The sequence below is a fragment of the Hydra vulgaris genome, chromosome 01 (genome assembly GCF_038396675.1).
Source record: "Hydra vulgaris chromosome 01, alternate assembly HydraT2T_AEP".
NCBI classification, from domain to species: Eukaryota; Metazoa; Cnidaria; class Hydrozoa; order Anthoathecata; family Hydridae; genus Hydra; species Hydra vulgaris.
Window position 1 is genome coordinate 7999538 of NC_088920.1, and position 25014 is coordinate 8024551.

Sequence of the window (25014 nt, forward strand, 5' to 3'; positions counted from 1 at the left end):
AAAACAGTTTGGTTTTCGAAAAACCCATTCAACTGAACACGCAATAATTGAAATAGTAGACCAAATTACTAAAGGATTCGAAAACAATAACTTTACTCTAGGATTATTTATTGATCTATCAAAAGCATTTGATACGGTTGATCACCTCATTTTTTTAGAAAAAATTAAACACTATGGAGTAATAAATAAAATCTATGATTGGTTAAAAAGCTATCTCACTGAAAGAAAACAATATGTTATTAATAAGGAATCAGGTGAACTAAAAATTATGTGTGGAGTTCCGCAAGGGTCAATTCTTGGTCCCTTGCTGTTCTTGATCTATGTAAACGATTTGCATAATGCTTCAGCAAAACTTTACGCGATAATGTTTGCTGACGACACAAATCTTTTCTTATCGAACAGTGACATTAGGCAACTTTACTCTGACATGAACTATGAATTAGGGAATGTCAGTGAATGGTTTAAGGCTAATAAACTGTCACTCAATGTAGATAAAACAAAGTATACTCTATTCCATAAAAAATCACAACAGGAAAACCTTCCCTTAAAATTACCAAATTTAATTTTAGATGATAAACTAATCGAAAAAAATGAGTCAATAAAATTCTTAGGAATTCTTATTGATGAAAATTTATCATGGCTTCCTCACATAAATTATATCCAATCAAAAATTAGTAAAACAATTGGTTTGATGTACCGTATTCGCCCATATGTAACATCAGAAAGTCTGAAACTAGTATATTTTGGCCTAATACATTGTTTTATTTACTATTCCAATATTACATGGGCTAGTACTCAACCAACAAAACTTAAAAAAATATTTTCTCTACAAAAACATGCATGCAGACTTATATATAACAAAAAAAAAATATGAACATGCAAAACCACTAATGAAAGACATGCAAAGGATGAGTATATATGAAGTTAATATTTACCAACACTTAATTTTTATGTATAAATATAATAACAGCCTGATTCCAAAAACCTTTAAAAATAAATTTACAAAAAATGTTAACAATAATTACTCTCTTAGAATAAATCAATGGAATACTTATAAATTGCCTAGAATTAGGAGCAAGTATTCTGAATATGGAATAGCATACCGTGGACCGAAACTATGGAACACATTTCAAAAAACTAAACATTTAAATACGGTAAAATCACTAAACTCCTTTAAGTTTCTAATAAAAAATGAAATTTTTTAACATTATAAATAATTTTTTTATTTTTCTTAATGAACATCGAATTCCATTATTCTTAGTTTTTTCTATTTTTATTTTTTTTGTTTGATTGTCTCTTATTTTTATCTTTAAAATAATTTGTCAGTATTTTAAATGACTATCGTTAAAATTATATTGATACTATTTACTTTCTTTCTTTAAATGTAAATATTTATGAAAGTTTTTATCTTTTTATTATATTGGAACTGTACATAGTATTTTTAACAATCTTATACTATTTTAAACTTGTAAAGCCCACATAGGGGCTCTATGAAAAGATTGTGGTGACTTTAGTCATCCATATCTTCTTTGAGCCCCTGCCTGTTTTTTATAAATCAACTTTTTTTGTATGTAAATGTTTCTTTGTAACTATATTTTCTTATTATATAAACAGCAAATATATATTAAAAAAAAAAAAAATTTCTTTTAATGTGTCTAATACCCTACCTCCTTTACCTCTTGGCTTTTATAATAAAAATCATTGCTATATATCTTGCAATTGGGAGCTTAATGAGAAAGAAAAAGACTTTTTGTTATCAATAAAAGTATCTTCTGAACAAAGCAGATAGTATGAAGCTAATACAGTTACACAAAATAAAAATCAGCTGTGGTTTAATTTAAGAAAACATCGCTTAACTTCAAGTATTTCTCATAAAATTTATATACGCAAAAGAAAATTTGAAACTCTTGCTCAACAGTTAATTAATAACTCACAAAAAGTTGATTTGCCTAAATTTATTCAAGAGTCTTTAGACCACAGGCTTGCTTATGAGCCGCATGCACGAGAGAAATATATTTGATGTTTTGAAAAATAGATTAAATCGCAATGTTTTAGTTAGGACAACTGGAATTGTAATACAACCTAATTTATTTTGGTTATCTGCGAGTCCGGATGGTCTTGTATATGATGAAGAGCTAAATATTCTTATGGTTTAATTGAAATTAAATGTCCTAGAATGAAAAAGCACTTGTCTATTTCCAAATGTTTGAATGACAATGATTTTTATATTGGACTAGACAATGGACACCCATATTTAAAAAAAGATCATTATACTGGTTATTATACACAAATACAAATGGCTATGGGGTTAAGTAATTCCCAGTTTTGTGACTTTGTTGTGTACACATTTAAAGGAATTGCTATTATAAGAACACCTTTCGACCATCAGTTCTTTTTTGAATTAATTACAAAGTTAAATAATTTTTACATTAACTATTTTTTACCACAAGTATTGGACAATAATGTAAATACCAAAGAAAGTATATTACCCTCTATATGTAAATAAATGTTTTTACTTTTGATTTTTGATAAGTGGTGGCAAAAAGTTACATAAAAGACAAGTTACTGTCCATAGTTGGTTAATTGAACCATGAAACACCAAAGGAATTTCATTACTTATTTGGCAAAATACTTTAATTCTACGAATAGCAGGTTCTACATGAATTCTCAATGATGCAATGGTTTGACTTTCTGTAGCATCTTCTTTACTTAGCTGTAGTTGTCCGTTTAAAAAAGATGGTATATTTAATTTAACATTGATTGTGTTTAAATGGTCTGAAATGGTAAACCCACGATCAGCCATAACTGAATCATTTTTGTTCCAGAGTTCTTTATTAAGGAAACCTGATCTTACAACAATTTCTTTGTCAGAAATAGCTCCATCATAAAGTTGATTTATAAAAGTTATTGCTCCTGAAGGAGAAATACCTAACAACCCTTTGTAAGTTACATGATGTTTATAACTAGAGAATAAAGAACTCTGGTGTCTCAGTGATGAAGGTTTCTGACAAAACAGTTCAGTACAATTAATAATGCATCTTGTTGATGGAAATGTCATCTTAAAGCTTTCTGGCATAAACTTATTAACTTGTTTGCGTGAAGGACAAATAGGTACACTTTCCAAAGAAAAATATAGAAAGTTTGTCCATTTTATTAAATAACGAGATGATGTTGATTTTGAAATTTTAAATAAGCAAGATGTGTGCAAAATTGTAAATCCATTTTTTAGCCACACTAAAAACATTATTAACTGATTTTCTGTGTTTAATTTTGTTTTTGGACCAGTTTTTGCCTGATTACCTAACCTGTGCAAATTTTCAGATAATCCTGAGTTGTGGTATTTTTACATAATCAAATTTTCAGTTGTGGTATTTTTACACAATTGTGTTGTGGTATTTTCAGTTGTGGTATTTTTACACTATATTTTACAATTTCAGTTGTGGTATTTTTACACAATTGAGTTGTGGTATTTTTACACAATTCAAATTTTCAGATAATCCTATGCTGTGGTACATTTTCACCATTTTTTCCTGGTTTTAAAAAGTTGTACAAATTAATATACTGTTCATGTTCAATGCCAGTATATTTTTGAAACAGTTTTTTGTCTGTTGACATATTTTCATAACTAAGTATATATTTACTTTTATATTGATTCAGTTGATTTTTTATTTTTTTATTTTTAGATTCTAAAATGCTTATTTGAGATTTCAACTCGTGTTTTTCTTTTTCCAGTAGATCAATTTTGTTTTGTAGTTCAACACAACATAAGCAAACTTTCTCAACCTCATAATCAATTAGTAGTTTTCTATCGTTAGTTTTAAAATTGTCTTTATTTCTAGAAACGTTTTTAATATCATAGTTTTCGATAAATTTTCTTTTTTTAGGCGAACAACGCTTTTGGACATCAACTTGTTTTTTAAATTCAAAAATAGATGGAAATGCTTCTTTTTTTAAAGATTTTCTGCCAATAATGGATAAAAATTGAATTTCTTCATTTTTAAAATGAAGCTCGCATACTAGAGTCGTGTCCTTAATAACAAAATTATCATTACCACCTTTTCTTCTAAATTGAGAAATAATTTTTGCCCACTTATTTTGAAGAGCAGTATTCTTGGGTATTTTAAAAAATCCAATTCCTGACTTTTTTTTTTGAAAATCGTAAAATGAACTTTTGCATTGTGGAATACAGCAATAAGCTCCACTTCCTCCTCCTTTATTTAATGTACAACAGGCAAAATCACTCATGTTAATTTGAAATAATTAAAACTACAATATTCTAATGTTTACGCTTTATCATTGCCTGATGTCATTACATCATTACGTCATTGGAATGCGGGATACGTCTATTGAGGACGAAGTAGTTTTTGTAATACGCGTTGGCTTAAAAATGGTAGATATAATGATAAATTCAAGTAGTGAATTAAAAAAGTTTTTTGTATTTACAAACTTTGCATAACACATAGCATCCAAGTTTAAATCACCAGCGAAAAAAATATGCTTATTCTGAATGCTCATTTGCGATATAATTGCTCTAAGGCTATTATGAAAGTTAATTTGCTTACCGCACGGTGGTCGATAAAGCGAGGAGATTAAAAAAGGCTTACCAGTTTTATTTAGAATTTCAAGTTTCTGAGATACATATAACATCAAAAAGATAGTTTATAGAGTAATAAAAATGTTTAAAAGTCTCAAAGTTTTTATTCATTGATCTTATGTTTATACTTAGGATACTAAAATCTTTATTGTTTTTTTTCTCTATTAAACTTGTCAGGTTTATAGTATGAGTTGTCGAGACAACTAATATTTATTTCAGTCAAAAAACTATATTCATTTTTGTTAGCTCTCAAAAGCTTAAAACTGGAGACTCTATGTTTTCAATATTAATTGTTATATTATTCTTGTTAGTTGAACTCATTTCTTATTAGCTCGTTTAATAATTTTTAATCAAAGTCAATAAGTAATATAAAAAAAAAAAACAATAAAAATAAATTTGTTTTCACTTATCTATGTTTGACGTCGCATTGCTTATACTCGGCATTTCTCTTACGATCAGGCGGTTGTATACTACCTTTGCATATTTTCATTGAATTCTGTGCAAATAATTCTTTGCGGATTCTCATAGTTTCTTCACTAAAGTCTTCATTAATAAAAATATTTTTCCCCTTAAGATTTCTTGCCCTAGCCAGAACGTTTTCTTTTTCCTGCCAGTTTAATAATTTGCAAATAATTGTCCTCGGCTTGTTTTCAAATTTTCCAACCCGATGGGCTCTTTCTATGGTTATTGGTTCATTTATTTGAAGATCCTCATTAATAAGCGTTTTCAGTTTTTTTAAAACCTTCTCGCTTGTCTCATTGGGTCCCTCTTCAACACCCACAGTTCGCAAATTGATTCGGCGATTTCGATCTTCTAAGTCAACTGTTTTTCTTTTATTCTCGGTAGATTCGCTGACTAATTTTCCTTGAAAAGATTTGATTCCGATTAACGAAGTTTTAATTTCGTCCATTTTTTTGTCAACTTTGCTTATCTTTGTCTCAAGTTGATCACCGTTAAAATTTAGGCCAGGTTTAAGGTCTTCAACATCTCTTTCTAAGCGATCAATTTTTGCTTGGAAGCATCTGAAAGTTTCTTTAAAGCACTTTAAAATTATGTCAGATTGAATTGACATTAATTCCCTTAGCATTACCATAGTAATTATCTTTTCATTCTCTATAACAATAATCAAAAAAATATAAAAGTCAAATATATTAAAATATCTCTAACTTTCTTCGTTTACACGTGCGCTCTGCTCAATGCTCAAAGTATATTGTGATACTAATACTCTACGGCCAATTACTACTTAAAAAAGTCAGAGCTATTGGTGTCGACTGCTTCAAAGCAAAATTTGACCAGTTACGAGTTTAAGCGCACTTTAAAATATTTTTCTATTAAATCTTTCGAGTACACCCAAATGACTTTTTCTAATCTTAATATTTACATGTTTTAGTCGAATTAGACAAAAGTCAGCAATGTATATTATGTAAGACGTGAGATTAAAATAATCTTTGAATAGTGTAAATATTTGCCTTGAAAAAAAATCCCTGAAATTAAAGCGTGGTCAAACGTACAACAAGGTTTCCCAATATATTGATTAAATTTTATAAACTCTTGCTTATGTTAACTTTTTTTCTTTTGAGTTTATTCACGTGAGCTTATGCTGAAGATATCGGAATTGCGTCAGTTTTAGAAAAAACTCAACCTCACTTCATTTTCTCACCATTCAATACAATGTTTCATCCAGATTAGCGATCATTGAACAAAAAGATTTGATGCTCATTTTAATAGAACGAAGTTTTCATCCTATTTATTGTTAAACATTTTTACCGACGTTAAGAAAATATAAATTGGAACGCTTATTGACCAATCAAATTAAATTTGAATTATTACAATGTTTCGAAGCATTATTAAATTTAAACACTATTGCGATAGTAAAACATTGTTTTGCTGGCAAATAAAGCATGTCACATGCGAGTAGGGGGTTGTTTCTTATACATGTTTTAGATTGGTTATTTGGTTGTTTGGTTTTTAACAATATTTGGTTGTTAACTTTCAAAATGCATTGTGGGCTGTATTTAACCAATCAAAGTCCACGGAGTTGTTATCAACACAAAAAGTTGCATTGTAACATTTAGTTCTCGTTCAACCAACTTTTGTCACGTTTATTTTTTCATCACGTTTGTTTTCATGGACTTTTAAATATGTTGTGATCTTATTTATCACGAATGAAGTATTTTATCAAAAGTTGAAAAAAAGTTCAAACGTGGTTAGGGTATGATTTTGGATGTCACTTTAAATTTGCAACTTCTATATATTAATTATAGTGCAATTAATATGTAAAAGTTGAATATGTTCGATGAAATTTGTTGCAATTAATTTTCAATTTAACATCTTCTTTCTTATCAGTTAAAATTTTATTTAATCTCATTTATTTTGTGTAAATGAAACTTTTTAGATTTATGATTATTATATTCGTTATGTTGCTTATTGTGTTGCTGATTTAAGTCTTTTTGTAAACAACGCTTTGTCTTGAACGTGTTTAAACTTTTCACATGTTTTTTTAGGGTTTAAAACCTTTACTTAAAGAGGGTTAACTGAAATATAATCGCTTTCTCGTACTTTGGTAACTCAAAATGTCTGCAGAAAACGAAAAATGGGACATAATGGTGTCATATAATTGGACAACGGGTAAAGAATGTGCCGATGAGTTAGATGAATTTTTGACTAAATGTGATTATAAGGTTTGAATCGATAAAAAAAACGTGACTGGTAATTTATATAGTGAAATGGCGAAAGGTGTTGCAAACTCCGAAATTATTTTATTACTAATTTCAGAAGAATACGAGAAATCAGAAAACTGTATAAGTGAATACACATATGCGAAATCGTGCAATAAAAATGTCATACCTATACAAGTCAAAGATTACCTACCTCCTCGTGGTTCCGGATTAAGTCTAATTATCGCAGGGAAGATATACTATCAACTATATGAAAATAAGGAAGAAAATATGAAGAGGATAGTAAAAGAAATAGAGAATTATATCGGAAAAAGATTCTCGATCAAAGGTATGTTAAATTATTTATATAAGAAAATTTACAAAATTCATTTTTGAATTAATTTATTCTTTTATTATAATTATAATTCCAAATAATTTTTCTCAGAATTCAATGGAAACTAAATCATTTTCTCGGGTTTTTTTCGGAACACACCTTCTTTCAATAAATTGGCATTAGATGAAGATTTGTGTAAGCGAGCTCACACTCTTCCATGTTTTGTTTTTTATCTCGGTTCCACTTCTCTCCTGTTTTGTTTAGGAAAACCTCTTTTGGTTATATGTTGAGAATGGTTATTGAGATAACCCACATTACAGTCCCTGATCAAATTATTAGCCCACCTTATCAATTTTGTTAATTTTTGACGATTTAATGTTTTTGGTGCCATTTAAATCTGATTGCAATATTGTTACTAGTTGATTTATATATATTTTTTTATAACTTAACACTTTCAAGCTTTTAGAAATATAAAATTATATTTAGGGTGGCAACAATTTCAGGGGAATTGTATTTTGTCATCCAACTGATTTCAAATGTTTTCTTTAAGTGTAGTGATGTTTTTTTTAACCATTGTTATTTAATTACATAAGACTTGTATTATAATATACCGTCAAACGGGGCACTATGCGTCGCGCTGATAGAAAAAAAGGAAAAAGCCTTATAACTATTAGAGAACTGTTTAACATTTTGAAGTAATTTTATTAACAAAGCATCAATTATGAGATATTTTTTGTTTATATTTATATTTATAAAAAAGTCCGGTCTTATTTAAAACCGGTTTCATTCCGGTTTTTTAGTTGGTTTATCCGGACTAATTCGATTTTTGATTAAAAAGATATAAAACCGATAGTTTTTGATATTTAAAACTCTAAGTCTAATATATCAGTCTAATATATCAGTTTATCTTTTTAAGGGGTTACAGGCATTTTTAGTCTCCAACTTATATTTTCATGTTAAATAAAAAAGGAAATAACATAAGTATTTTATTATAAATTAAAGTAAAATAAATACTCCAGAAGTTCCATTCCCCTCAAATGCAGAATAAAGGTTCTGATGCTAAAATAGGTTTTTAACAATATGTGGCTATGAAAATAGCCGTTTTTTAAAAGTTCCTTATCGGTTACAGTTGCATGGTTTAATGATGCTTCCTTGATTTCTTTTCTTAATACGAACCATTACTCTTTGACTTCCTAAAATTATTTAACAACAAACATTAAAATTTAAAAAAGTTTTGTTATTGTAATAAATAGTATAGTTTAAGATATAAACTATTTATTATAGAAATTATCTATTAATTATACATTCAAGAAAATTATACATTCAAGAAAATTATACATTCAATAAAATTATACATTCAAGAAAATTATACATTCAAGAAAATTATACATTCAAGAAAATTATACATTCAAGAAAATTATACATTCAAGAAAATTATACATTCAAGAAAATTATACATTCAAGAAAATTATACATTCAAGAAAATTATACATTCAAGAAAATTATACATTCAAGAAAATTATACATTCAAGAAAATTATACATTCAAGAAAATTATACATTCAAGAAAATTATACATTCAAGAAAATTATACATTTAAGAAAATACTCTACTCACTGTAATATATAGATATAATTAAAATTTTACTCTAAACATGTCTCAGCAACCCTTTTATGAAGCAACATATCATACTTTTATCTAGCCTTCAAGAAATGCACTATGCATCACTAAGTAGAAATAGGACTTTAGGCACATCTTTGAGGAAAACAAAAACATGGCAAAATTGAGTCTATTTGAGCCCCATTAATGCAAATTTTCCTCAAACTTAAAAGTTTGGGATTCTTATGTTTCAACTTTTCTAACAATTAGTTTTTTGTTTTTTTTTGCAAGCATAAAAAAAACATACTGTGTTGATTATGTGAAAAGACCTCAGAAATATCAGATTGGCTACCACCAGCACCTAAAATGTATCATTAATAAAATTAAACGATTACATTAAATATTTAAATTTAAAGATACACATAGCTTTCTCCAATGTTTACCTTAAGAACAGTTATCAGCTTAATTTTCTGGCAGTATAGCTTTTATACTTCTTGTATTTTGTTCTTCTTACAGTATAGGTACATGTCAGATGTCATAAATAAATAATTAGCTATATCCCTAGTATTTTCGGCAAAAGAAGTTAATTGTGCATGACCTACTCGTGCAGTTATGTTGGCTTTGTTCCTGGCTTCGATGGCACTCTCAGGCAAAGAACCTATTGGATACTTAAAATATTTAATAAACAAAACACCATGAACTACCATTCTATGCACAGACTGTGACATTCGAATGGCTTTTAAAAACTGATCATTAGAAATGAGATCAAACAGACATACAGATTTCTGCTTAAAAATTTTCACATCCGGTCTTGCGATTGTACAATTCATATCAATGAGCAGGTCCCTAAATAGCTTGATCATAGTGGTATTTAAATTTAAAATTCTTCCAGTAACAGATGGATTATTAAAGAATTTTCGTGCAACATTGCCAGTGTTGGATGTACCACTTCCCTTCCTGACAAAAGATACCCTTATTTTTAATTATAATAAGTGCTGGAATTTTTTTTTGTTTTCAATTAATTCTTGGCTGTTTTTTGCTGGAATTTTCTTCCTTGTTTCACTGCTGAGAGTTTGCAAGCACTATTGAAAACCCACTCCATGCTGCATATCCACAAATGAAGACTGCAAATTCCAAGTTTCAATATATTCTTGTCTACATTTTTATCTTTATTCCAAATGGTTTCCAAATTAAACTCCTTAGGACTTGTTTGACATACATGACAGCACTGAGATGCTATATATTTTTTAAGCATTTTTGATACCACAGCATTAAGTGTTTTACCACCATTCATTGTGGTATAAATAGTTGACAAACTTGAATTTATAACAAAAGTATAGTCAAGAAGTGTAAACTTAATATTCTCTAAAGACAAAATTTCATTTTTTAAATGTTCAAACTTCTCATGAATAAAACTAGCAGTCTCTTTGGCAAAACAAAACATAAGATGACGGGTTGCATTTGGACTATTTGTATTACAATTTTTCCTTAGTATCTTTTTTCCACTTCAAATCTCCAACAGTACAAACACTAAACTATACCCAGTGGATCCACACCTCTCTTCATAGTTGCTGCATTCTGAAACTCAGATTGGTCACTCTGACCATCACCACCTACTTTGCAAATAACATATATTTTATCAAATTCCTCCTGTGCTAAAAATTTAATAGAATTATCTACATCCTCCAAAAGATACTCAAACACTCTAGAAACTGAATGTTTGATCATTTTAAAGAGACTATATTTTACTTCAGTTTGTGTATATATTCTGTATATGGATATGTCAATTTTTTGTATTCTTTTAACTTGGTTAAACCTGGAGGAAGAAGATGATGATTTTGTGTAACAACTATTTTAAATTCAGCCCATGTTCTGTCTGTTAGTCTCAAATTGCAAAAAGTATGCAATAATAAATTTGGACCATATAAATTAGACCTGGATGCAGAAGAGGGATTAGATGCAAACCTTTTAACAGCATGTTGAAGTTCTTCCAGTTCTTTTCCCTGAATTTATCAGTTCTTTTACGTTTCATCCTACTCATAAGTTTAAAAAAGATTTTCTAGGTTTTGGTGCTTCAGGTGTTCCCATTGTTACAGTATTTCTCCTAAAACATGTATAAAATGTGTGTACAACTTTTAACTTTAAATGTGTATATATATATATATATATATATATATATATATATATATATATATATATATATATATATATATATATTTATATATTTATATATATACATTAATATATATATATATATATATATATATATATATATATATATATATATATATATATATATATATATATATATATATATATATATATATATATATATATATATATATACATATGTGACATTTTATTTTAAAAGTAATAACAAGCTTACCAGACATTTGATTTTCATTCTATTTTTTATCCAGAAAATCTTTCTATTTAGTGAAGAGCAAACTCCTTTTTTTTCCACATTTGTTAATGTTTTTTATTAACTAAAAAGCTGGTCTTCGAAAAATTTTGAAACTAACCATACAACCAGCATTATTTAGTGCAATAAACTTAGACTGAAAAGATTTGGCACAGGCTTTAAAATTTTTTCTTAAGAATATAGGCCATGTGGGAAATGTATGTGTTAAAAGTTGACGAAGAGTGTATGTTGCCATTTTGATAATTAATAAAAACCATCGTACGGTAAAATTGAATCAAATAAAAACTTACCAGAAGTTATTGAACTACGGAATTTTCATTTTCTTCACAGAATTTAGTCGGTCTTTGAATAAAACTCACAGTAGTAAAAATGATTTTTAAGCATCAGGTCACAGAGGCCGCCTCAAATTTTTTGCATGGCAGTTTGCAGTCAATTTGCAGTAGCTATATTTTATTCAAAAAAAACGAGGCGACCTCTGTGACTACATGCTCAAATTTTATTTTCTTGTACACTTAACGGGACTTTTGTAATATCCAAATTTTCTAGTAAAAAAGAATACAAATCACAGCATTTAAATCCATTTGGTATTAAAGTTGGATTTTCCTGTGTTTTAGCAATTGCAATCTGGAGAAGGGGCGCAAATGTCCTTTTTGGTAGAGCAACTCCAAGGTTTTGCATTCCCCATTCTGTGACTTTGTCGATCCAAATATCTTTTGCAAGATGAAAGTAAACTCGGCCCAATGGTTGTGCAAAATGGGTGCAATTAGGTGGCAAACAAATGATGACACTACCATTTTCCCTGCAAAATTGTCCCAAATCTAAGGTCAAATGTGATTTGTGGTCATCTAAAAAAAGAATTATTGGCAATAGGACATTATTTTTCCTTAAAAATTCAATGAAAGGTCCAGATATATAATCGAAAAATGTTTGGGACATCTGGTAACCTTTGGCTAATTTACCCATAACCCAATCTTTAGGTAAGTCAGCTGCAATTTCTGGTTGAATTCGCCCTTCATATGGATACAAAACCAAAGGTGGTGCAAATAAATTACTTGCATTTACTGTTATCATAACTGAAAAACTTTCTTCACTATTTGCAGTGATGTTATACAAATGATGATTTGCAATACAATTGACTATTTGCAGTGATGTTATACAAATCACTATTTGCAGTGATGTTATACAATTGATTGTTTTTTTTGTCCAGTTGCATTTTTAATAGATGGACACAGATCAAAACATCTTTTGAAAAAAGGCAAAACACTTGTTTCCAAACAAGATATTAAAACGTGGTTCCAAAAAATAACAGAGTGTATGGATAAAAATGATTTATTGTCTGTGTGTCAGGATCCTAATCGAATTTGGAACCTTGATGAGTGATGAATCATCTGAGCCTTTCGAATCAAAAGTGTTGAATGTCTCTTGAAAAAATTGCGTGCCCAACGAGTGCAAATTACTTTTTGGTCAAAATTCATTTTATGTGCTAAAATAGATACATCCTTAAGAAGAAGTTTCTTTGTGACTGGCATACCAATATTGGCCATATCAATTAGCTAATTTTTAATTTTAACCTCTACGGTTTTATCAAAAATTGTTGGACGCCCTATTTAACTCTTTGCTCGACCTTGTGTTCGTTGAACAAGGGTTGTCTTAAGTATTTTATAAAATTTAGATGCTGCATATATTCTCATAGTCTTCTTTTTTATTTTATCCAATGCTTCATCCATATCCTGTTGTGAATATGGCTTGTAAGATCTTTTTGGGCCTAAAACAACAAATTAATTTATTTTTGTAAAGCTAGGACTTTCTTTTGTATACGGTAAAAAGGAGGAAAAAAGAAAGTCACATCAAGTTTTTCGTAAAAATATTAGTTTTTAGGTGTAAATCGATCGTTTTACCATGCAAATTCCAAACTTACCTCGTTCATGTGCCATTATTGATCATAATAGTTTTTTAACAACAAGATTTTTACAATAAAAAACCTAACTCTTTACCATACAATTTTTGACGCAATGTTCAGTATGGCACCAGCTTATATTGACTATTTATATCTCAGTAGAACAAATACTCTGATTGGCCGAGTTCTCCACCAATCCAGTATTTTTTTTTTATGGAAAGTTTCTTCAAAAACATTTAGTTAAAATAAAAAAAAGTATTTTCTCAAAATATTTATTTTATAATACACAAAACAATAAAACAATATTTTTTTAAAATGTCAGCTCTCACCCCCCTAAATGTTTCCTATATAATAAATGACACTGGTTTTAAGAACTTTACACATTACCATTGTTATCTGACTTTAATAAAGGAGATATGATCTTGTTATTAAAGGTACAATTACTGAATTTTTTTTCAGTATTTATTAATTTATAATCCTGTCATAGTTATATCAGATCCTACTATTTAAAGTAAACAAAGATAAATCTATCATATTTTTTTAATGATAGTCAAATTTATTATTGACATTTCTTATTATATTACTTTCAGGAACATATGAATACTATGAAATCCTTTGAAGATTGAAAAAGCTCTTGTTTTTTTATGGTTTTCACAGAGATTTTGTTGCATTTGATTCAATTGCCCTAAATGGGACACTTTGCCCTAAATGGGACAATTGCCCTAAATGGGACACTGAAAATCAAGAAAATTTTGAAGGGTTCTTAGATATTTTCTTGATTTTCATAAGTGTATATGAGTATGTTCACGGTAATAATTTGAAAAAACTCTTGTTTTTTAACTAGTTGTTTTTTACGGCTTTCGCAGAAATTATATTTTGTTTTACCCAATTGCCCGAAATGGTGAAACGAGATATAAGATTCTTAGATATTTTTAAAATTTTCATAAATTTATATGAATTTGTTCATTCTTATAGTACGAAAAAAACATTTTTTTTTGACAAAAAGTAATTTTTATGCTTTTTACAGAGGAATTGTTACTTTTCACCCAATTGCCCCAAATGGGGAAAACGGGCCCTGTGATTCCAATATAGTTTCTAGATATTTATAAATTGGTATGAACTTGCTCACTCTGACAACTTAAAAAGCTCTTTTTCCTCAACTAAAGTTAATTTTTATTACTTTTACCGTGATTTTAAAGCTTTGGACACATATGCCCTAAAAGGGAAAAAAAAACCCTTGGGCCAACTATATCACAAAGACAATTTGCGTAATTTAATGCATTGATTCCTTTGTTAAAAAAAAAAAAATGAATATACTTTATCATTTGTGCTCAACTATAAGTCTTCTCGTCGATGTCAATTAAAAGTAAATAAAAATTTTAATTTTAAGTTTAATGCCATAAATCCTAAGAAAAACTCCACAAATTTGAAGCCAAAATAGGTATTACTGGGCAGCACATAAATCGTCATAACTCGGGAAACAGTTATCCAAATTTAAAAAATGAACTCATTCTGAAAGCGTCTATATTTTTTATATACTTTGGTAATAATTATAGCCAAAGATAATAAAGAAATTAAAATCTTGTGAAGTGTCTACAGTAACTTGACTTATTTAAAACTTCTTATCTGAATTTTTCTGTGCCGTAAAATATAAATTTAAAATTGAGAGGTTGCATTTGTTAATACTATTTTTCTAGACACAGTGATACGTAATATATATATTCATTGTATTGCGAAGTTGCTGAAGAATATGTTTTTTTTGTGAGTGTGAGGTTCTGAAGATTATGCTTGTGAGTGTGTGGGTTTTTGTTTGATAGAGGGGCGATTAGATATGTGGGATGGGGGGCAACGGAGGTAAAGATTCGAGGGTTAAATGGAAGGAATACGGAGGTAGGAGTTTGAGGTTAAGAGTCTAGGGACTGTTTGGTTAGGGAAGGGCAAGGGCAATGGGTAATAATTGTTATGGGTTTAAAGTTGTTCCTCCTCAGTAGGTTCTAACTACAATGGTTCTCAATATAAATTTCTACTTAATGTGTAATGGTGTTAGCACTCTTTTATTCATTATAATTAGAAAATACAAAAAATATCTCTCACACTTCTTTCTTTATCTAATACTATATATATGTGCATTTGTTTTTATTAATTATTTTTTTTGATGCTTACGTTTTAACAATGTTATCAATAATCCTTTGACAATAAAATTTCTTCTTCTCTATGACCCCCTCAACTCTTTTTTATTCTCTATCAACTTTCCTCCATAATTTTCTATTTTTAACCTTTTTATCCTTTTCTATTGTTTGTTTTTTGTTACTATATCTTCAGGTAAATAAGTCTCCGTGTGTGCGTTTTTCCCTAATCGCTCTTTTTAATTTTTCTTTCTTGCATCATGTCTTTTTATCATTTATTTAAATGCCAGGTAAATAAGTCTCCGTGTGTATGTCTTTTCAAATCGCTGTTTTTAATTTTTCTTCCTCACATATCTCCCATTTCCGAAGAAAATCGTCCCTTGATTTTAACTAAGATAAGAAGTCTTGAGCGTTTTGTTGTTTTTAGATTGGCGAGGAATATTTCGTTAGACTTGATTGTAATATTCGATTGTTGATGTTGGTTTGTTTGTCTTTTGTAGAGAAGTTCTTGCAGTGTTTTAATAAATTAAGTCTCATACTGTTACATAATAAAAATTAGGGTTCGGACTGTCTGCGCAGATCTGCGCAGATATGCGCAGTGTAATTTGTCTGCGCAGACGTCTGCGCAGACATCGGCGCCGACAAAATTTACTGCTTTGCAGACAATTTTAATGAAATCAAAAAAAAAAGTTTGAAACTTAAAAAATGTTTAAAGTAATATTTTAACTTTATTATAAATTTAGTGATTAGTAACAATAGGAGTTTTTAAAGATTCTTACAGTAATAAAAAAGTGCTGGCGCCTATTCGCTGATTTCTTGATATTCAATTTCATTGAGAATTGCGCCTTCTTCAAGAATGTAATCAGTCTTGTCATTTGTGTCCATCAGTACGCTATTGGTATACAAAAATACCAATAGCGTGCTGATGATCTTTTTGGCATATTTAACTGTAGCAGTGATAAAATCGGTTTTATCTTCATTCAAATATAAATCTTTTGCGGCATTTTTGGGCAATAATACGAAAGCAATTCCAATACCTGGTGTAAAGAGAAAATTGAGGCGAGATTGCACTTTTTGTTGTATTTCTTTATCGTCCATATATGAATTGTACATTTGACCTAAGTAATCATATACGAGAGACAATGGAGCTTCATCATTTTCTAGCTTTCCGATCACGTTGGAAGGAAATTGAATGCTTTTGACAAGCTTAGAGAGACGGTCCCAAAATGGGTTAGATTTTATCAACGCCATAACATCAGCAAGTGCATTCTTTGGTTGAATTTCCTTCAGTAATGTACTTTCTTCGTCTACCAACTTAATAAGAACGTATTTTGATAGCTGGAGACTGCTCATTGATTTATAATAACTAAACCATCGTGTAGATACAGGCATGGACAATGAAAGAAAAATATTTGCTGCAATTCGTCTTTCATCAAACTTTGCTTCCACGATGTGATGACTTTTCACATATTTGATGATTTTCTCTGCATCTTTGACTGTTTTTGTGGCTTCAGTTGTAGAAACTATGCCCTTCACAAGCAAGTTGACTCCATGAGCTCCGCATCCGCAAGCCGAGATGTGTGGATATTTCTCCTCGATGATCCTCCACGCTGATTTCATAACAGGAGCGTTGTCGCTTATGAAACTGGTAAATTTTTGTGAGCCAATCTTCTCAATAACTTGTAAGATTGCCGCGGCAACTGCAGATGAACTTTGAATGATTCCGGATGTATTTATTGAGGTGTAAAAAAAAGGCTTTAATACAAAAATTCACTATGTGACCGCCTCTTATATTCGGCCAGCCGTCAGACAGTCAGTGTTAAGTTTGTTTCAGAATTCAAAATTTCATTTACAGATGTAGAACATTTTTTGTATTGTTTGTCGAGCAGAGATCCTGATAAGGCTTTAGCATTCGGGATGACAGATGCGTACAATGAATTGAGCGACTTAACGAAATCCTTAAAGGCCTCCAATTCAACTAAACAAAATGATATACCCGTACAGTAAAAGAAGTTAGCAAGCTTCGTGTTGATATCATTTTTGAGCTCTTCATTAATTGGTGGATGTATACGCTGCGTCGGTGAATCAGACGTAGACGGAAGTTGCTGGGAATCATTGACTAGATGTGACGATTCATAATTACGCTTAGAAAACAATCTTTTTTCCTCGATACTGGCGTTTGGAAATATTGATCTTTTATGCGCTGCAAGGCGCTCCTTCGACCATTGAACAGTTTTGTTACATGCTAAATAAGTGCCAGAACGCTTCTCTCGATCAAGAGTTGTCAAATAATTCGAAATTTTGATGTTTTCCATGAATTTTTTCAGACAGAATTAATTTTGCATAATTAAGTTATGCAAAAATAATTTCAAACATTTGATTCAGATAATTTAAATTTTTCGTTTCCGTTAAAGTGTCTGAGCAGACGTCGGCGCCGACGTCTGCGCAGATATGCGCATATTTTGTCTGCACAGATCTGCGCAGACACATTTTCCGAACCCTAATAAAAATTAAATAAATCATATAAAATCAATTGAAAAAATTTTCGTAATATCATAGTTAATCATAAAATCACAAATATTTAGTAAATATTCTTCAAAAATATTTAGTAAATGTTCTTCAAAAAGATTTAGTAGATATTCTTCAAAAAGATTTAGTAAATATTCTTCAAAAAGATTTAGTAAATATTCTTCAAAAATTCCGTTTTATAAATTACATATACTGTTGGTTCATCACAACAAATTAAAATTAAATCCTTTAATAAATCGTATAACTAAAAAAAAACTTCTCCAAAAACTGAATCATCATTTATCATCATTTTCATTTTGTCATCTTCGTCATAATTTTCATTTTATCATCTTCATCATAATTTTTATTTATCAAAACTTTGTTTTCCGCTGGTTTGCCAGCTTTCTGGTTGGATTTCAGCGAAGTCTTTTTGGAATAATTTCTTTTATTTGCATGTATACACAGTTGCATAATACTCTTCGCTCACATGGGTAGGGTTCGCTGTTTGTAATTTTTCTTCGTAATACTAGGATGAAAAATTAAAAACAGCGATATTATTTTTTTTTTTTTAATATTACATATTTAGATATTATAACATATCCTAACAATAGAATAGGTTATAATATTTAAATATGTAATATTAAAAAAAGAAAATAATATCTAAAAAATATTTAATAAATATTTAAATCTTTAAAGAGAAAAACTTTTAAGTTTGCTTTATTTAGTTTTAGATATCAATGGAAAAAAAATTTGAGTTCAAAGATAAGATTAAAATACCCCTCCTCACATAAACATATTAAATTTATTCATGTTTCCCTTTATTATTTATTGAGATTGGAAAAATATAGATAATGCAACCAAATTTTTTTTCTAGAGAGAAAGAAAAATGCTGATTTTTAAACTGGATGGAAGGAGAAGCTAATAGTTGTGTTAAGGATAGATCAGCCGGACCGGAACTAACGGAGCAGTTTTGGTTTTCTTTCCAACATCAAGTACCAGGAGTTTGTAAACTCCATTGATGTTATTAAAAATGGCTTTGAAAGTGAAGTCAATCTTATTTAGCAGAACGTGAAGAAGCCTAAGTGTAAAAACAAACTGCAAAAGTTTCTTTAAAAATTCTTAGAGGAAATCAACCAGCAGAAGCAAAGCCTCTTATGATGTCCGCTACTGCTTTATTTACGGTGTGGGTATGTGTGTGAGTATGCGTATAAGAGTGTATGGTTGCTTGAGAGATGAGAGAGTGTATGCTTGAATTTTTATTATCATTTTATTATTTCCTTTCCATGAAATTAAAACTAGAAATGTTAACATACTATTATAATTAAAAACATAAAATATTATAAAAAACTAGATATTAAAATTATTAATTAAATATTTAAATTATTGAAGCCATATTATTTTCTTGAGTATTAGCCAAATGTTGAAACTAAATTAATTTTTAAAAATTCTTTAGAGCTAACTCAGAGTATTACATTCTTATTTGGTTTTCTATGAAAGTTAAAGCCTAAGGGTCGGGTTAAGAGAAGGTTACGAGAATACTTGGAAGTGGGGAATGCTAGTTACCGTCATTAGCGATATAAGGGTAGGCATTCAGGGGTAGGGAGATTTATAGGTGGTTACATTAGATAAAAGACCACAAAAGAAAAGAAGACAGAGTAAGAAAGTTATGATCCTCATAACCCTAAACCTAACTAATTGGAACATAAATAAACTAAAAACGCCCGCCTCACAAAACTAAGGAATTAAACATTCACACACATCTTGAATACTAAATATCTCTTGGGAGATATTAATGACATCATGGATGCAGTTATCTAGCAAAACATATTCTTTACGCATTATAAAAACATTGTTTTGTCCATGTCAGGATAACCATAATGACATGTCATAGGATCTAAATGAAGCAAAAGAAATGCGGAGAGAATTGTTTTCCACCAAATATAATTTTTGATGCCGCTGAATACTGTGGAATGAATGAGGCCTGCATAAATAAGGTTCTTGAACTGTTACTGACAGAAATCTGGTAGCTGTAAAGCTATCCCAAATTCCAGCTAAAAATTATTTTTTATTTCTAGAGGAGCACCAGTTTAGTACATATCAGTAGAAATTATCAATTTATATTCATTCCTAGCATATCAAATTATATTCATTACAATTTATATTCCTTACTAACAAACTAAGTATAGCTGTAATCAAACTTAGGCTTTTGTATTTCCCTCCATGACAAAACAGAAATCTCCATGGCAAAACCTTTTAAATATACACCAATTCATCCTATCAAGATTTGGAAAAGCCCTAAAAACCAAAGTCTAATACTAATAAAATCTGTATGGACATGCTTTTTTATTCTTGAATAAAATTTAGAATTGTTAAAAATCAAAATTTCCATGAAATCATTCAATATGTGACAAAGGGAAGGTGTAATTCAATTTCTGCACACAAACAATATCGTGCTCGTTAATACGAAAGATGTATAAAGCAAGATAAGACAGGCTGAAAAAATTTTTTGACATGGGTAAAAGGACTATGGATAGAGTAGGCTTTACAAGTGACTTATGGGCATCAAGAAGCAAAATTGGTTTCCAATCATTTACTTGTGATTGTACCAACTAAAGCTTTCAACTTAAAAGGTTTCTAATAAGTATGGAATCTTTTAGTGAAAAACACACAGGAGAAATAATTGCAAAAAAATTGATTCATTTAAACAGGAATTGCAAATACCAGATAAGTAAACAAATGGTGCGACTGATAACTTTTATAATATTGTGAAAAAAAATGTTCATCATCAAAGAGATCAAAATTATGGTGCATTGATCTTCAAATTTACTTGGCTGTCATACAACCAATGAAAGCAATTCCCAAATGTCTAAGAAGCTGATCGGTTTAGTTGAACATTTTAGCGATTTTCAAAAGCAAAATGATTGAACTCAGATTTAAGACAGTCGCAATCAGTTCTTGACTTAGAAGGTTTCTTAGAAATAATGTCACCCAGTGATAGCTCAGTTTATAACCTGAAGCAAAGCCAAGATGAAATTAAAATTATTAAAACCATATAGAAGTTCCAAAGATTATCTCAGTATTTTCGTCATAAGTTGGTTCAGACAAAGAATGTAATTGTTTATTTTTATGTGATAAAACTCTAAACTCTGCGAGACAAATAGCAACAGCTTCAAAAACTCTTTGCATTTTCAGTGGTTGTTCAAGTGGCAGGTGGCAGAACAAACAATTAACAGGTTTGAGGACAGTTTTCCACATTGTGAAGCACGCATTACAAAATATGTAATGGGTCTTCTCCTTGATCCAAGAATTAAGGGATGCAACTTTCCCGAAGTTAGAATTTTGACATGATAAAGGATTCTACAATGCATCCATACTTTAACTGCGCACCCTTAATAAGCCCCCGATATACAGCTCCTCATCTGAATAAGATTCATTATGATTTTCTGATGAAGAAGATGCAAGCATAGTTGCTTTGAAAAATCTCTACTGCAAAAGAACAACAATTGTTAGATAAATGTCATTTCTTTTCTGAGGCGTGAGTGTGAAGTCGAATGTGATGGAGATTGTGGATATGAAATAGAACAATTCAACATCCTGCAGTATTGGTATAATAAACGTCTTCTGTGAACTCACTTTAGCAGGCTCACAAATAAATTTCGTTTTATTTTAGTCTTTTCAAAGCTCCGAAACCTATTTATATTTTGAAAAGTTTCTCGTTTGAAAAAACTCAACTTTTTCAAACTCCGATTATGAAATTTTAGAAAAAGTAAAACATTTTTATAGTTTTGACTTTTAAAAAGTCAAAACTATAAAAGTCTAAATGTTATTTTTTGAAAAAAGCTAAGCATTTTTGAAGGTCAGCATATCAAAAAGCCGGACTTTTTACAAAGTCTATCATTTATTTGAAAAAGTTTTACTTTTCTATAAAAGTAAAACTTTTTCAAATAAATGATATTTAGACTTTGTCTATAGACAAATAAATGATATTTAGACTTCGTCATCAATAAAAAGTCTTTTTTTTTAATTAGCATAATGTAATATTTTTAACAAGTAAGCTATAAAAGTCAAACATATTCAAATGATGACAATTGGACTTTTTGAAAAACGAAGTATGAAAAAGCTAAGTTTTTTTGAAAAGACATGATAGAAGCTTTTAAAAAAGTTCAACTTTTTGTTTTTTCCAAAAAACGACATTTTGATTCTTGAAATGCTAATTTGAAAAAAATCATGTTTTTTCAAAAGTTAAACTCCTTAAAAATCCATAGAAAGTCTCTACTTTTCCAACTCTTAAATATATCAACTTTCCTCTATATAGAAATAATCTTAAAACTAGTGTTAATTGATGTATTTACACGATATCTCGTTTATCAGTTTTCTTCATCGAAAAATGGGAAACCCGGGTATCAACTTTTTACGAAGTTTAGACAAGAAACTTTTTTGTGTTATTTTTTCAAGCACTTTTTCGGGTTATACTTTTCAAGAACACTTCTCCTTTTCACTTTTAAATATTAAACCTTTTGCCTTCAGTGGATAACCATTAGCCATTAACTTTTACAACATTGAAAATTTTATTCAGAGCATAATATTTTTCTCACCTGGGACATTCATCTTAAACATTCAGCTTGTTATACTTTGTTGTATTATTTGATCTGACACATGTGGAAGTTCAATTTATTATTCTAAATTTTTTGGATTTTTCCGTTATTCGTTACTCTCTTCCTAAAAATTCTACTCCAGGAAAACAGTACGTTCCAATAACTTACATTTGTAGTGGCTTTTTTATTTTTTCATTTCAGAAAATTATACAAATTATCAGAATTTTAACTCACAAAATAAGTAATTATCAAGAGTTCATTAGTAATTAGAAAAGCATATCTGGCGATGGTATGTTAAAGAACTTCATACTTCAGACAGAAAGTAAAGAATATAGTTGCACAATCGATAGCACCCAATTATTTTTTATAGCTCTTAATTTTCTTCAAAGTAAGTTAATGTGTTTGATTAATTTAGTAATTACTCTTCAAACTGCATGTTTATCACTGTGAACAAAACGCGATGTTTTAGCTTCAATAAAGCATATTCTATGTTACAACAATATATTGTAGCAAATATACAAATATTGGAGATTGGTTTAAAACAATAACTTATTTTTGTCTTGAACTATCAATGAATAATTTTTAAAATAATCAGCACATTAAATACAAGTAATGAGGTTAATTGAAGTTACATATAAAAAAAAAAAAAAAAAAAGATAGGGTACTGATGCAACCTTTTCTCTAATACTTTTAGTAAAGCGTATTTTTTTTTTCAAAATCTACATATGATACCAATGAGCCTTATAAGCAAAATGAAAAACAAAGCAAACTTTAAACACATTACTTTGGGCAAAGTAAATATCTTTTTTCTCTTAAATATTTACAAATTATTTCACTATTCAATTCTATCTTTCTCTTTATCAAATGAAATCCGCGTATTAAAAAATCTCTGCCGACATTCAACATTTAATAAGAACAGTTATTAATTTTTTAAAAGTTAAACCTTTTAAATATTTGAGCTTGAATTTACGCAGCAGAAAACAAGTATAATAATAAACCAATCGTCTACATTTTTAAAACAGCAGTATTTAATTTTCATATCTTTTTAGAAACTAAAGAAGCGTACGCTAAAGACTCTTTGGAAGATGGACTGATTAAACTATGTTCAACTGTAATTAATGGTAGAGTTGTCACGCTAACATGGAAACCCCCTAACAGGACATCAAAAAGAAGCAATTTAGAAAGTTACATTTTGAAATACAAAAAATCAAAAAAGGAAGTTAAATGGATGAGCATATCTCTTTCTAAAGAGGAAAACAGTTATGTATTTGATCAACTTTTGTTTGGCACGGAGTATTCCTTCAAAATATTAGGGGTTTATGATAGATACAGAAAATATTTACTCACAGAAACAATATTCCAGAAAACCGTTGAGTTAGATGTTCCGCAAATTATATCGGTATGTAAAAAACCAATTCAAATAAAGAAACCCATAATTTATGCGAAAGTTGCTATGTTTATCCAACCAAGAAACATGATTACATTAATTCAAATAAATTTTATTAAGCAAAAGCATTTCTAAAATAAATACAAACTTTCAGTGAGTACAATTATAAATAAAACCTGATATATTGAAGGTTATTAGTACAAAACTGAGGGTGCAATTGCTAGCAGTGTTTACAAACTATTTAACAAAATTTAATTAATTTAGTTTAGGAACGTAAATGTAACAAATCTATTTTTAAAAATGTATCCCACATCTTGAATGCATTTCTTTTGATTGGAAATTTATTTATAAAAGTAAATTCCACTCACAAGTAATATATTCTTTCCTAAAAGAGATTGATCAGCTGTATCTTTAAGCTCGAGATGGTCAAAAAAGACAGATTTGTATTTTTCTAGTTCGTGGCTCATTTATCTTGGGTTCATATCAAACATAACTTTTTCATTTTAAACTTTACATAAATGAGTCAGGAATTATTTAAATTGATAATAATCAAAATCATAGATAGATTAAATCACACTAAGTCTTCTGCTCAATAAAACAATAAACACAGTTGAATGTTTTCGACGTATAGTGGAAAAGCACGGCTTGATTTATAACCAATACCTTAGAGATGACGATACCCCCTCAAAGCAGGAAAAAAAGACTACGGCACCCTACGGTAACATTCCTGCCTAAATAAAGAAAAATTTGCATAAATTTTCTAAAAACAACCTTCAAAAAATCTCACTTTATATGATCATTTATATGAGTTTTTTAACCAAATATGAAATTCTCTTAAAATTCATCATAATAAATATTGAGTTTATCAAAAATTAAAATTTCTTTTTTAATTAAAA

At 29.2% G+C, this 25014-nt stretch overlaps 3 protein-coding genes across 3 annotated transcripts; 1 reads left to right on the forward strand and 2 right to left on the reverse strand.

The window, feature by feature from the left end:
- The first annotated feature begins 1266 nt into the window (after positions 1-1266).
- On the forward strand, positions 1267-24253 carry LOC136074046 (uncharacterized). The gene is made up of 3 exons (XM_065786345.1): positions 1267-6806; positions 7099-7600; positions 23781-24253. Exons 2-3 carry the CDS (start codon positions 7321-7323, stop codon positions 24251-24253), a joined length of 753 nt encoding a protein of 250 aa, XP_065642417.1. The 5' UTR covers positions 1267-6806; positions 7099-7320.
- Positions 2513-3244, reverse strand: LOC136074044 (uncharacterized). The gene has a single exon (XM_065786343.1). It carries the CDS (start codon positions 3242-3244, stop codon positions 2513-2515), a length of 732 nt encoding a protein of 243 aa, XP_065642415.1.
- LOC136074045 (uncharacterized) lies at positions 5001-5687 on the reverse strand. The gene has a single exon (XM_065786344.1). It carries the CDS (start codon positions 5685-5687, stop codon positions 5001-5003), a length of 687 nt encoding a protein of 228 aa, XP_065642416.1.
- Positions 24254-25014: the final 761 nt, after the last annotated feature.

Coding starts and splice junctions, on each gene's coding strand:
- LOC136074044 (XM_065786343.1), bottom strand. CDS start 3,244: ATGTTTTTAGTGTGGCTAAAAAATGGATTTACAATTTTGCACACATCT.
- LOC136074045 (XM_065786344.1), bottom strand. CDS start 5,687: ATGGTAATGCTAAGGGAATTAATGTCAATTCAATCTGACATAATTTTA.
- LOC136074046 (XM_065786345.1), top strand. CDS start 7,321: ATGGCGAAAGGTGTTGCAAACTCCGAAATTATTTTATTACTAATTTCA. Junction 7,601..23,780: donor AAAAAGATTCTCGATCAAAG/GTATGTTAAATT, acceptor ATATCTTTTTAG/AAACTAAAGAAGCGTACGCT.